At 48.4% G+C, this 12,728-nt stretch overlaps 2 protein-coding genes across 3 annotated transcripts; both read left to right on the forward strand.

Annotated features, from left to right (window-relative positions):
* Nucleotides 1-4,866: 4,866 nt before the first annotated feature.
* Nucleotides 4,867-5,832, forward strand: b3galt8 (beta-1,3-galactosyltransferase 8). Its single transcript, XM_068738809.1, has one exon. The coding sequence runs from the start codon at nucleotides 4,867-4,869 to the stop codon at nucleotides 5,830-5,832; it is 966 nt and encodes a 321-aa protein (XP_068594910.1).
* A 3,086-nt stretch (nucleotides 5,833-8,918) lies between these two features.
* On the forward strand, nucleotides 8,919-12,582 carry LOC137892972 (phosphatidylinositol 4-phosphate 5-kinase-like protein 1). Of its 2 annotated transcripts, none has more exons than XM_068738390.1 (10): nucleotides 8,919-8,967; nucleotides 9,467-9,661; nucleotides 9,752-9,802; nucleotides 10,135-10,289; nucleotides 10,518-10,642; nucleotides 11,026-11,060; nucleotides 11,349-11,404; nucleotides 11,479-11,591; nucleotides 11,683-11,845; nucleotides 12,041-12,582. In XM_068738390.1, the coding sequence occupies exons 2-10, from the start codon at nucleotides 9,473-9,475 to the stop codon at nucleotides 12,456-12,458; spliced, it is 1,305 nt and encodes a 434-aa protein (XP_068594491.1). In that variant the 5' UTR covers nucleotides 8,919-8,967; nucleotides 9,467-9,472; the 3' UTR covers nucleotides 12,459-12,582. The 2 variants fall into 2 exon arrangements, with proteins under 2 accessions (XP_068594491.1, XP_068594492.1); XM_068738391.1 differs by having other exon boundaries at nucleotides 8,954-8,967; nucleotides 9,473-9,661.
* Nucleotides 12,583-12,728: the final 146 nt, after the last annotated feature.

A 12,728-nucleotide genomic window follows, 5' to 3' on the forward strand; every position in this document is an offset into this window, starting at 1 on the left:
AGCTTCTTCCACCTTCACGCGATGCTCTGAATTAGATTTACTGCAGATTCCTGTAAATAATGGCATCCTCTTTTTTTTTTATCTCCCAGGTTGCATTGCAGATTGTAGCGTATATGTGTGATTGTGAGTCCTGGATGCTCACGGATCAACTGTGCCAATTAGCAAAATTGATGAATGAGAGGCTGAACCATCCAGCAGAGTGCGGCCCAGATGAGAGGCTGAACCATCCAGCAGAGTGCGGCCCAGATGAGAGCATGTCCGCTCACAAGGAGCGCAGAGGAAACTTCCCCTCCAAATCAAACCCTGAGCGCACGTTTCTTCCTCCAAGACAACAATCCTGCAGAGATGCAAGGCTTCTGCTCCGAGGTTCTGAGCTCCCTCGCCTGCAAGGTAGCAACTGTACGCTGTCAATGACTGTACTTTAAAATGGCATGACATGAGCTGGTTCCATTTCGTTTCAGACATATTTTAAATTTCACCATTTCAAGTTGGTCGAAGCCAGTCTCATCCAGATTCACGTCATGTCGTTCGAGGTCATCTGGTGACGCAGTAATAATCAATAAAACTAAGAAAGAAGAGTTGGTGCAGAGTGTTCTAGAGGAGAATAGACTGATGTCATGTTGAATATTGTTAGTGGGTATGCTCCACAGGTAGGAGGTGAGTTAGAGGAGAAGAAGAAGTTCTTACGCTCCACAGGTAGGAGGTGAGTTAGAGGAGAAGGAGAAGTTCTTACGCTCCACAGGTAGGAGGTGAGTTAGAGGAGAAGGAGAAGTTCTTACGCTCCACAGGTAGGAGGTGAGTTAGAGGAGAAGGAGAAGTTCTTACGCTCCACAGGTAGGAGGTGAGTTAGAGGAGAAGGAGAAGGAGAAGTTCTGGAGTGACTTAGATGAAGTGCTTCAGAGCATCCCAGCAGTGAGAGAGTCGTGATTGGAGCAGACCTCAATGGTCATGTTGGTGAAGGAAATAGAGGAGATGAAGAAGTGATGTATCATTTATCATCCGGCTCTGCAGTCTCATTCCATTTCGTGACATCTCATCACCGTGTGTTGCCTGGTCACAGTCTAATTCCATTTGACGTACTTCTGTTGTAGTGCAGGGATTTTGCTGTCCCCTCCAGCAGAGGCCGGCCAGCAGCAGCGGCAAAGCCCACTGCGTGACACCGCAAACCAGGGGGGGTGGAAAGGGGAACTTCAAAGGAAGGCCGGGGATTGCAGACCGGTCAACCCCAAAGTGCAGGACGGGGAGAGCAACGATCACCCAAGATGGTGCCTCCGCCGCCGCACTCCATCGCACACGTCCAATCAGTGAATGTCCTGCTCTGGCATGGGAATATATCGTATGGATGCTCACCGTTACATCCATCCTATGGCTGATCACATTTAACTCATTTCCCTGAAGTTTAAATAGAATTTTAAATTTTCAAAAACTAGTTCAAAAGCAGCGCTCATGTGTTCATCAATGTTCACAGTTTATTGATAGGATTATTTATCATTCTACAACCACTGTGCGAATCGAAAAGAGCCAATCTGTGCAACTAGTAGAGAAATATTTTGTGTATTATAATTCTGCAGCAAATAGATGCTTCACCTTTCAGCTGGGTGTGAAGTCGGGGAGCAACTCAAAGCGAAGGCCTTCCTTCAGGAATATGACCAGCATCAGCCTTTCTTTTGCGGCATCGCCACAGTGTTTTGTTAACTCTTACTTTTCAGAATAGAGACGCATGCGCTGTTTATTCGTTCTCCGAGTCACTTTAAAAGCCTTTTTTTGATCAACAAACATGACCACTTCATCTTCCAACAAATCTCTGTAATCACGTCCAGACGGCATGCAGGATGCAGGTCTGAGATCTTCTTCTGGCCGTCGGGCGGAACAGCTGCGCTCAGACAGAGAAGCCGTTTCGGTTTTCATCTGACATGAAAGCTCCTCTGTTGTGCATTAGCCCTGAATGACTTGGACTATAGGCCGTGCATGTTTTTTTGCTGTCGTTTTGATAATTGCGTTTTGGATATCCTGTAGAGATAAGCGGACACAGATCAGCTGTAGCTTTGCGTGACCTAAAACACAGTCTCTGGATTCTCTGGTGTGTGGATGCGACTGTTTTCAAAGCTGCATCTGTAACTGAGTTTTTTTTTTATTTTTATAACACATGCTCCCTTCTTTTTGGCAGAAATTCCCATAATCCCCTTCTCCAGCAAAATGCAGGCTCCACACGGACATGCCGGCGCCGCAAAGGTTTCCGAACTCCATCTGTATCTGCCTTCATCACTCTGTGATGATGAGGGGCAGGACACTGACACACAGGAAATGAGGTATGACCTATTAGTGGTTGTGTTTTAGGCGTGAAGGCCTCAAAGCAGCCATCAGCATCACTTCATGTTCATTTCTTCTCTCTTTCGCATCAGCGTATGTTTCCATCCTCGCTGACCAGAGCTCCAAAATAAGGCTCTCAGAGGTGATGTCAGTTGGAGGGTGGGGAGACAAACTATTTTCCCATGTACAGACGTGTCCACTGGGTCTAAATGGGATGTCCTTTATTTACAGAATCATTACGTGCAACAGAAAAGGAGGACGAACCGACTTGAGGTTCTGTGAAAAAGATTCCTGTTGAGGCGGACGCGTTGGAAATGACATAATCAGCCACTATGTGAAAATAAAAAAATACAGCAAATTAGTAATGATTGCTAAATAATCGACATGTTGATATAATTATTTGACATAAGCAATTGTAAACAACTTGTAAACATCCTGTCGTGTTGTATTAAGGCCTGTGTTAATGTGATTCCTGACTGTCGCTGCTGCTGTACAAAAAGTTGATGGTCAACAGATCAAGAGACGCCATGAATGTAGGGATTACAACTATTATTGAAAAGAAGGGCGGCCATATTGCTCACTGGTTTATTTTTTGCCATTTTCCGAAATGTTTCTTTGTCAATTTTTAGTCATTTGTTTATTATTCTCACTTTAACAGATGGAAATAAACAAGTTAGAGGTGAAACTTTTCATTTTTCATTTAGTTGCATAATAATTCTGCAGACTTACAGTTACCCAATAAGATACGAACAAAGATACGCTCCTAAGAAATCCAAAACGTCTCTTTTATCTTCTTAAATATTTAGGTTTAAGGTTTATGAACATTTCCAATTGACCTAGAACATTGTAATTGTTCAATAATCAAATCCTTAAATGTACAACTTGCCTAATAGTTTTGAACACAGTGTATTTACCAAGTCATAAAAAATATATAATTTAATAAATGAACTTTCAGTAACCACATAAACTGCTCTCCTGCAGTTTGGAACCTACTGAATGTGCTGTAATTAAATGTCGTCAGTTCGGGAGCGTAATTATTACTTTTGGGTTCTGAAACAAAGTGTCGACAAATGAAGGTGGCGCCCAAAAGTTAAGCCTGGTTTGTAAAAAACAAAAAATCTATGTCACAAAGCTGGCCACAAATGTTCTTTTATTTTTAAATGTTGAGGGCGGGACCAATATAATCTCCTCCAATGACTAGTTGTGCTTCTTTACATTTGTTTTAAAGCACTTCTAGATTTGTGCCAACAAAATGTTAGCCTGAACTGCTTTATTGTGACTGTATCAATTTATGAGACAGTAAAATAAAGCGTCCTGAACCCACATCTGAAGTAAATGACGCAACAATGTTCTTTACACTTGAGGACAGCGACCCCTGCTGACTGGTGTGAGGCACGACAAATACAACAAGCGCTCACCGCATTGCTCCTGTCGGAATCTGGAATCTGTTTCATCTGCACAAGAAGAAAATCGACAATATCATTAATAATAAAGAAATACTGAGACCTCCCTTCACCCTGACTTATTTCAGACACATTGTTAAGATAACAGAAAATGGTGAATACTGATTGCTGACAGTATTTTATATGATATAGGTTATTGTAGACCTAGATCAAGAAGTAGCTTAATTAATCTTAACAACAATACAATGTCGTTAAGATTAATTTAATATAATTTTTTTTAGATAACTTTCCCTTGGTACAGCCCTAGATTAAATAAAGAGTAGTTGTTTGTCTTCTTCTGTTTTTTCCCTTAATCTTCTCATCTTCAACTGTTGAAAGGACGATTCTCCTTTATCCCCCTTTTATAGAATTAGTTTACAGATTTCTATAAGCATTGATGTTGTGTCATTAGTCAAAATAAAACAGCTCAGAGTGAAAATTAGTATCTTTATTTATATATACTGCATAAATAATAGATAGAGAATTTTTTATCACTAGTATTTTTGCCCAGTACCAGAATTTATTGTTTGAATGTGGGCTACACTGTTCACAAAATAGCAGTACACCGATGTACATATACAACATGTACATGATACTTGATTGTTGTGACGTTGTGTATACATTTGAATGTATTAACGCTTACTGTTTATTATGCTGTTTTCTCTCTGTAATATTGGATTCAATCTTTACTTAAAAATAATATTATCCACACTTATTATTGAGCTCGTTTGGGTCATGCTAGTTTTTTTTATTTTCCAATTTGGCCCAGAAATAAGTGTTTTATGGACACTTTTGTGCGTGATGTTTGCTTTATGTGCTGCTGTTTACGTTCAACACTCCAACACTTAGTAATGGCTCCGCGGTGACACGTCGGTGGGCGTGTGAGCAGAGAGGCGTGGCCATTCCATAGAAGCTAACCTTCCTGTTTAGCCAATGAGACGCTTCCGGACAAACGTCACCCACAGAACCAGCCAATCACAGTCAGAGTAGAGGCTCGTCACGATGACGTCGGCTCGTTCGCGGAACAACAGTGCTGTTCCGCTTCCTGGTTCCGACCCCCCTCATTGCGGCTCTTCTGCAGGCCTCCCGGGGAAGGACGGCGGACTCTTCGGACATGAGGAGAACTTATTCGTGGAGGTTCGTGAAGTTGCTCGCCGTCTCGGCTGCGCTCGTCCTGGCCGCGCAGCTTTTAGTGTGTCGAGTAACCTTCGGTAAACGCGGTCCGAAGCCGAGTCTCCTCCCTGCGCATGCGCACAGAGTCCTGTCACCTGAGACGTACCAGTACGTGCTCGACAACCGCGCCGTTTGCGAGGACAGAAGACCCCTGCTGGTTCTGATGGTCCCGGTCGCCCCCGAGGAGACCGCATCAAGGGACGCTGTGAGGAAGACGTGGGGCGCTCCGTGTCGGGGTGTCCTCACCCTGTTCTTTGTGGGGCTCCCCAGGGGGGGGCGGGCGTTGCCCATCCAGGGTGTGCTTGAGGAGGAGAGCCGGAAATATGCAGACGTCATCCAGATGACCTTCCGGGACAGCTACCAGAACCTGACCGTCAAGACCATGATGATGATGAACTGGTTGGCGACGCACTGCCCGGGCGCCTCCTACGCCATGAAGGTGGACTCCGACACCTTCGTGAATGTCCGCCCTCTCCTCGCGCGGCTGGAGCGCTCCCCCAGGAAAGGCTTCATCACGGGCTCGGTGATCAGCGACGGCAGCCCCAGGAGGGACCCGAGCAGCAAATGGTACCTGTCGGAGGAGGCGTTCCCCGAGGAGCGCTTCCCGCCGTACGTTTCCGGCGCGGGCTACGTCTTCTCGTCGGACCTGGCCCTCCGGATCTCCTGGGCGTCCAGGTTCGTCCGGATGGTCCCCCTGGAGGACGTCTACGTGGGGCTGTGTCTGCGGGTGCTGGGCGTCCAGCCGGTGTACGCTCGGAGCCTGCCCACATTCAGGAACCTGTTTGAAATCGGCGAGTTGGAATACGACCGGCGTTCGTTTGCCAAACTGATCATCGTCAACCATTTTGAGCCGCCGCAGCTGCTGAGCGTTTGGGAGGACTTCTCCCGAGGCCGCGGCCGCTGCTGAGCGTTTGGGAGGACTTCTCCCGAGGCCGCGGCCGCTGCTGAGCGTTTGGGAGGACTTCTCCCGAGGCCGCGGCCGCTGCTGAGCGTTTGGGAAGACTTCTCCCGAGGCCACGGCCGCTGCTGACGGCAAAGAGCTGCGTCTGAGAGCGGCTGAAATAAAACCAGCACTCGACACAGAACAGAGTCGCAGACGTAGCGTGAACGTGCGACGCAGGGAGAGAGTTAGTTTCAGGTGCGACGGACGAGCGAGGGTTCAACTCTTAAAACTATCGCCTTTAAAATCTGTAAAAAAAGATTTTGTCCATATAGCACTTTAAAATCTTTTCAGTAGAAATTGGAGCCAATGTGCTCTCTGTAAGTTAAAGCTGAGCTGCAGACTTTCTGAAAAGGCTCTGCCAGCTTAAAGTTATAAATTAAATAATGCGTAAATAACGTAATAAGAAGAAGAACTAAGTTGTCTTATCGGACACGAGGAAGTAAAATGAGCAAAAAAAAACCCCTGCAATGTGTCACATGACTTTGGAGCGTTACGCATGAATGTAAGTATCAAGGCCTGTGTACACACAAATATAATGCAATACTCGCGCTGCATTGAATTGTCTTGTTGCACGAAGGACCGACATTACTGTTGTGAAGAACCTTCCAGAACTGCAGTGCATGGACTTCTTCTCTTCTCTTCTCTTTTCGTGACTATCACTCTCGTGCCTATTTATTTCCTCAGACTTCCGTCTCTTCGACGTGCCTCTTGCTGTGCTGTAGTTGCTAATGACAACCAGCTGGCGGCAGTATGTTCTAGCAGATGCAGCCGGGCTGCTGTCCCTCTAAACCTGACCACTGTGATATGCTGCACACCCAAAGGCCTCGTATGCACGTTCATATGGGAATACAACTGCTGCTAAAGACAAACGTCTGCTCCGCTTACTCGGTGCATTTAGGCCAGACTGGTTCCAGTTGCTGTGTGTGTGTGTGTGTGTGTGTGTGTGCGTGTGTGTGTGTGTGTGTGTCTGTGTGTGGCTCTGGTTTAACATCCACAGTGTCTAGAAACTTTACCTGCTCTACTGCTGCTTTCCCTGCTGGATCAATAAAGGAATATGCTAATAAAGGAATATGCTATGATACTGGTGGGTTTTTATTGTTATTATTTTACTCATTCCTGTTTCTGTCTGTCACATGGGATGTTCGCGTGTGTCTTGTTTGAACCTTGCCTTCCTAACACTGCACTGCTTGGATCAGGGCTCTCAAACTCGCGGCCCGGGGGCCATTTACGGCCCACAGGACGATCATCCGTGGCCCGCAGGACGATACGAAAGTTCAGCGTTAATATGTTTAAATGAATTATTTATTTAATGAATGAATATCTGAAGAATGTCTTTTGAGTTTTTGATTGTTGCTGAAGGGGGGGGGTAAAATTTAAACATTTTCTGGAAACCCCTTTTATCAGAACATTTTGTTTTTTTTGTGCAATGCCTGATGTGGCCCGACCGTACCCCCAGACTGTGCCTCCTGTGGCCCCCTGGGTAATTTGAGTTTGATCTTTCTCATATCACTTCCTGCTTAACAACCTGATCGCAGGCCAGTCCCACTCCTCTAATACCGCTACAGTCTCTGTACAAACAAACACTTAAAGTACCGGATGAGAAACCGGAACATTTCCGAGAGCCTGCATGCCGTAGTGTCTTCTGATTGCAAAGGGAATCTTGACTTCTGTCTTTTCACCTCACACACAGTAATGTATTCTAGAGCAGACATGGGCAAACCATGGCCCGGGGGCCATACACGGCCCCTTGGGCTTTTAATCTGGCCCGCCGAACTTGTCCAAATTATATCATTAAACTACTTTTTATTATAATTAAACCGCAATCATTTTACCTGTAAAAGGCCAAATCCTTTCATGTAATAACTTTTACATGTCATTTATGTTAGTTCACACAAACACTCCATCCATCTGTTCCCGGCCCCTCTGTCAAATTTTAGAACCCATTGTGGCCCGCGAGTAAAAAAGTTTGCCCACCCCTGATCAAGAGTCTAGAATATATTACTGTGTTTACCATTGTTTTGAGAAATGTAATTGGATAAATTACATTTTATACAAGGCAACCTAAAAAGATTTATTGCTTAATTATAACATATACTCTTACACGCTTGTCAAAACAATGATATTTACTGCTTTTTTTAATAAATACAATTGATTTTATGCAGAATGAATGAATGAACTGATTCATCCACCTACATCCACAGTAATATATTCTAGTCTAGAATATATTACTGTGGATGAGGTGGAAAGAGAACGATTCTAGACTGTATTTATTGACGGTTGGACTCGTTCCTGTCTTTAGGGTCGTGTGGCCTGCCGTCCCACTCTGGAAGCTGCAGGAACCGACTTCAAGGTGCAGAATCTGCTTGGTACAGGTGCCTTTGGGTGAGTCAGATAAGAAGTTTTTTGTTTCTACCGACTCTGGATTCTCTCTCCAGTCACGGAGGATGCTGACGTTCTCTTTCACCTCTCGTACAGGTCCGTCGCCATGGTGAGCAACAAGGCGACGGGTCAGAACTTTGCCTTGAAGTCGGTAAAGCACGGGTCGGTGCCCCCCACCGTGCTGGCCTTGGAGCGAGGCATTCTGGCCTTCACCAGAAACCCATTCATTGTCTCCATGCGGTGCCCCTTTGAGACCGAGGCAGAGAGCTGCATGGTGATGGAGCTCATGGAAGGTAAGGGGCGGGCGAAGGTCAGACACCGGGCGGTCAGGAAGGTCAGGCAGACAGATCCGAGGTGGGAGGCGAGCAGACGGGGTTCCGGGGGTCAGGCAAGGTCGGTACTCGGGGAGGCAGGCGCTGGAAGGGTGCTGGAAAGAGCGGGAACATGTCACTACGATCTGGCGGGGTTGTGGTTGTCCGGGCCGATGAGGGATGCGTTGCAGCTGGTGACGGGACGGGAGCACAGGTGGCAGGAATTAGCTGATGGCAGGGCAGGTCTGAGGAGGAGGGGAAGTAGGTGTGTAGCGCGGCGCAGGCCGTGACAGCGGGCGCCACGCCCTGCAGGCCGGGGGCGACGGGCCTGGAATGCGGCACCACGGAAGGCAGAACACAAAGAAGCAAGCAGTTCCTGCTTTCAGTGGAGGCCGAGCAGCAAGTCGAGGTGAGAGCCGCCTTAGGAGCCGTTTATGGCGCCGTAATAAAGCTTTGGTGCCGCAGCTATTAGCTAACGTAGCGTTTAGCGGTTGCAGTTTAGGATTCGCTCTTCTGAACGTGTTGGTTCTGAGTAGCTCGTTAGTCTGTCCGCTCTTTAACCGCCTTTTAACCGGATACCTGAGCCAACAGGTTCCGTCTGAATTTGAGACGCATCACGTTTAAGTACCGAACTCTGAACTTTCCACTTGTGTCTCGGGATACGTTATAACCTCAGCTCTCACTCTCACGCATCCTTATGACGATGGAGCCGAGTGTGTTCCAGTTTGGCTCCTCCCACTGTTCTTAGCTTGGGCTTTGTCTCTCGCCGCTGTCGGAGGTTAGCCCTGAAATCTGATTGGCTCTACTAACTGTCCGTTTTTTTTTTTAGCGGTATCTACAAACATCGTCAGAAGAATGTTTATTTTGTTTTCTATTTATTATATGAATGAAGTGATTTGTGTCCGAAGCCACAGATGGCGGCGAGAAAAGACGCCGGCTCTGCCCCGGGCGCCAGACGGAGACGCTGGTGGCACCTGAGACAGCGGTGGAGGATGCTGGGCGTGTTTGAGATCAACCCGGAGCATCCGTTCTACCACCTGACCGCCATGATAAAGGAAGGCATGCAGGCGTCCATTCAGACCCGGGCCGGCGCGCCTGGGCAGGTGAGCGGTCGCCTCGTTGTGGATCACTCGTCCGGTTAGAGTTCAAATGTGAATGAACTCGCGTTTCATTTGATGTTCCAAACCCCACAGGATGCACTCACAGCCGAGCATTTCACGGCAGAGGAGACGCAAACCCACGAGGCGAGTCCCCGCCCACAATATGTCTGCCTGTTTTATTTCAACAGAACCTTCACAGCCGTTTCTGCTATATCTGGACCATCTGGATCGCGTTAGGGGGTCACAGGGAAAAGTGGCGGCTGATGACGTCACCCCGACTGTTTCAGCAGCCAATCAGAGCCCGGGTTGAAGAGGAACAGCCGAACCTGAAAAACGAGCCGCCGGCTCGTTGCAGCGTCTGAAACACGAACACGTTTCCAGCCGTGCCGGAATGTCCCGTCGCACGATGCATGAATCTGTTCTGACCCCGAATCAGGGAAACGGCGTGAACCTGCCGTGCGACCGTTGCCTTGCAGGGCTTTGAGCTGCAGACGTTTGCGGCGCCGGCGTTTGCCAGTTTGCGCCGTTGGCTGGACATCAGCGAGGAGGAGTACGTGACCTCGCTCTGCTCGGGCCGGTGCTACCTCCAGTTCGTCAGCAACTCCAAGAGCAAAGCCGATTTCTTTGTGACGTAAGCATCGCCGCGCGTGCGTTTGAGTGCACGTTTTACGTGCGCGCGCGTGCCTCCGTGTTTGATTAGACGTAACGAGGCCTTCAGGGAACGCGTGTGGAGTTTGACTTTTTACCTTCGGCTCTAGGAAGTAAGAACATTTGCAGAGTCGGGACTTTTCTTTTCCGTGTTCAGTATCTTCCAATAAGGATTTCCTTCTCTGCTGATATATATTTATATTTATTTTAGGAATGACAAGAGGTTCTTCCTGAAGACCCAGAGCAGCAGTGAAATCCGGTTTTTCCTGTCCAAGCTGCAGGCCTACATGGCCCACCTGAAGAAATACCCTCACTCACTGATGGTGAGGATTCTGGGTAAGATGAGCTTCATGCTGCAGACCTGCGTTGTTTTATTTTCTACACTTTTTCCTCCAGCTGTTTTCAGCCCAGCTTTATTCTGAGTGCCCAGATCCTCCAAGCCCCACAGAATATTCTTTCCTACGACTACGCACACGCCGAACCTGCCGAACCCACCGAATGAAAGAAGTATCTTCTTTCATCAGAACACAACACGGTGTTCCGACCATTTTGCCTTCTGGGGTTATTGAGCTGTTGAAGAGAGGCAGGGTTGGCAGTGAATGTTTGGCAGTGGCACTCAAAGAGTTAATCATTGAACGCCATCGGTGCGTTCCTTTGAAGTTTAGAAAGCAAATAACGATCAATGTATTAATAACACGGATCCTTCTGTCCCCCTTCAGGCGTCCACCGGATTATCCTTCCTGATCACATGAAGGTACTTTAATGAATAACCAGGAGGACATTCCGGCCGCCAGGATACTACTACTACTAACCCAGGATACTACTACTAACCCAGGATACTACTACTAACCCAGGATACTACTACTAACCCAGGATACTACTACTAACTCAGGATACTACTACGTCAGGATACTACTAACCCAGGATACTACTACTAACCCAGGATACTACTACTACATCAGGATACTACTACTAACCCAGGATACTACTACTAACCCAGGATACTACTACTAACCCGGGATGCATTGTGTCTGCGCTCCAGAAGTACTTCATCGTGATGCAGAGTGTGTTTTACCCGGACGAGAGGATTAACATCAGGTAGCGTTTCCTCGTCTTCGCTTTGCTGGATTCCTGATATCGCTCGCTTGAATCGGGACGTTTGCGTCGCACAGATACGACGTTAAAGGCTGCGAGGTCGGACGCTGGACGAACCCGGACACGGGCGGGACAGCCATGATCAAGGTCCTGAAGGACAATAACTTCCAAGGGCAACACATCGCGTTGGGTGAGTCCCCGATGACGTCATCCGCTCCGCTCCGGCTGCTGTACCACGGAGTACTGCAAGTACTCCGAGTATTGTCGTGTGCTTGTGGCAGGCCAGGAGCGACCGTGGTTTGCCGAGCAGGTGAAGATGGACGCCGCCTTCCTCCGGGGGCTGAACGTTCTGGACTACAGTCTGCTGCTGGGCCATCAGCCTCTGCACCAGGATGAGCGTGATGGGAAGCGCTCGCTGGCGAACCTCGTCCTCCGCACCACAATGTAGGTGTCATGAAGCCCGGGGGCGTGGCAGGAAGTCCGGGGGCGTGGCAGGAAGTCCGGGGGGCGGCTTGAAAGGCCAGGGGAGTGGCGTAAAGCCCTGGGGCGGGGCGTAAAGCCCGGGGGCGGGGCGTAAAGCCCGGGGGCGTGGCGTGAAGCTCGCCAAGCGTCATTATGTTTTCGGTTCTTATTCGCCAGGTCTGTGGATTTCGAAGACGGCCCCCCCGAGTCGGACCCCACCACAAACCCGTTATTGGACGAGACCACGGGTGAGGCGTCTGCAGGCCGCGGGCCAAGCTGGCCACGCCCTGCTGGGAGCCCTGACGAAGGCCCCGCCCCCCAGGAGAGAGAAAGCAGGACCGACACAGAGCTGAAGGAATTCCGTCTCCACCACTGCAGGCTGCTGCCCAACTGCAAGAACGCCATTCACGTGGTAGACGGGCCGGACCGGCGCTACTTCCTGGGCATCATAGACATCTTTACCGTCTACGGCTGGAAGAAGAGAGTGGAGCGCCTGTGGAAAAGCCTCCGCTACCCGGGGAGGGCCTTTTCCACGGTCAGCCCCGACCAGTACTCACGCAGGTTCTGTCAGTGGGTCCAGAACCACACTCGGTGATGCCGGGTCCTGCCGGTCAGTCGGGTCGCGACCCGAGAGCAACGCCATGTTCTCATTTATAGTCTGGGTCAGTCTGCAGATCAGCCCTTTGTCATTTTGAAATAAAGATCTTGTGTCTCGCCACAAAGAGAAAAGAGCTCAGCTTTTTATTTTATTTTATTATATTTTACCTTCACCAAGGAGGTTCTGTTTTTGATGCCGTTCGTTTGCTTGTCTGTTTTTTAGTTAGCAGGATTAGTTTTGGTCTAACTGAGATCTCTGAGAGCGAAC

Source organism: Brachionichthys hirsutus, chromosome 4 (assembly GCF_040956055.1).
Source record: "Brachionichthys hirsutus isolate HB-005 chromosome 4, CSIRO-AGI_Bhir_v1, whole genome shotgun sequence".
In the NCBI taxonomy this organism is placed as follows: Eukaryota; Metazoa; Chordata; class Actinopteri; order Lophiiformes; family Brachionichthyidae; genus Brachionichthys; species Brachionichthys hirsutus.

Coding starts and splice junctions, on each gene's coding strand:
- b3galt8 (XM_068738809.1), top strand. CDS start 4,867: ATGAGGAGAACTTATTCGTGGAGGTTCGTGAAGTTGCTCGCCGTCTCG.
- LOC137892972 (XM_068738390.1), top strand. CDS start 9,473: ATGGCGGCGAGAAAAGACGCCGGCTCTGCCCCGGGCGCCAGACGGAGA. Junction 10,643..11,025: donor ACTGATGGTGAGGATTCTGG/GTAAGATGAGCT, acceptor GTCCCCCTTCAG/GCGTCCACCGGATTATCCTT. Junction 11,405..11,478: donor GACGAGAGGATTAACATCAG/GTAGCGTTTCCT, acceptor TGCGTCGCACAG/ATACGACGTTAAAGGCTGCG.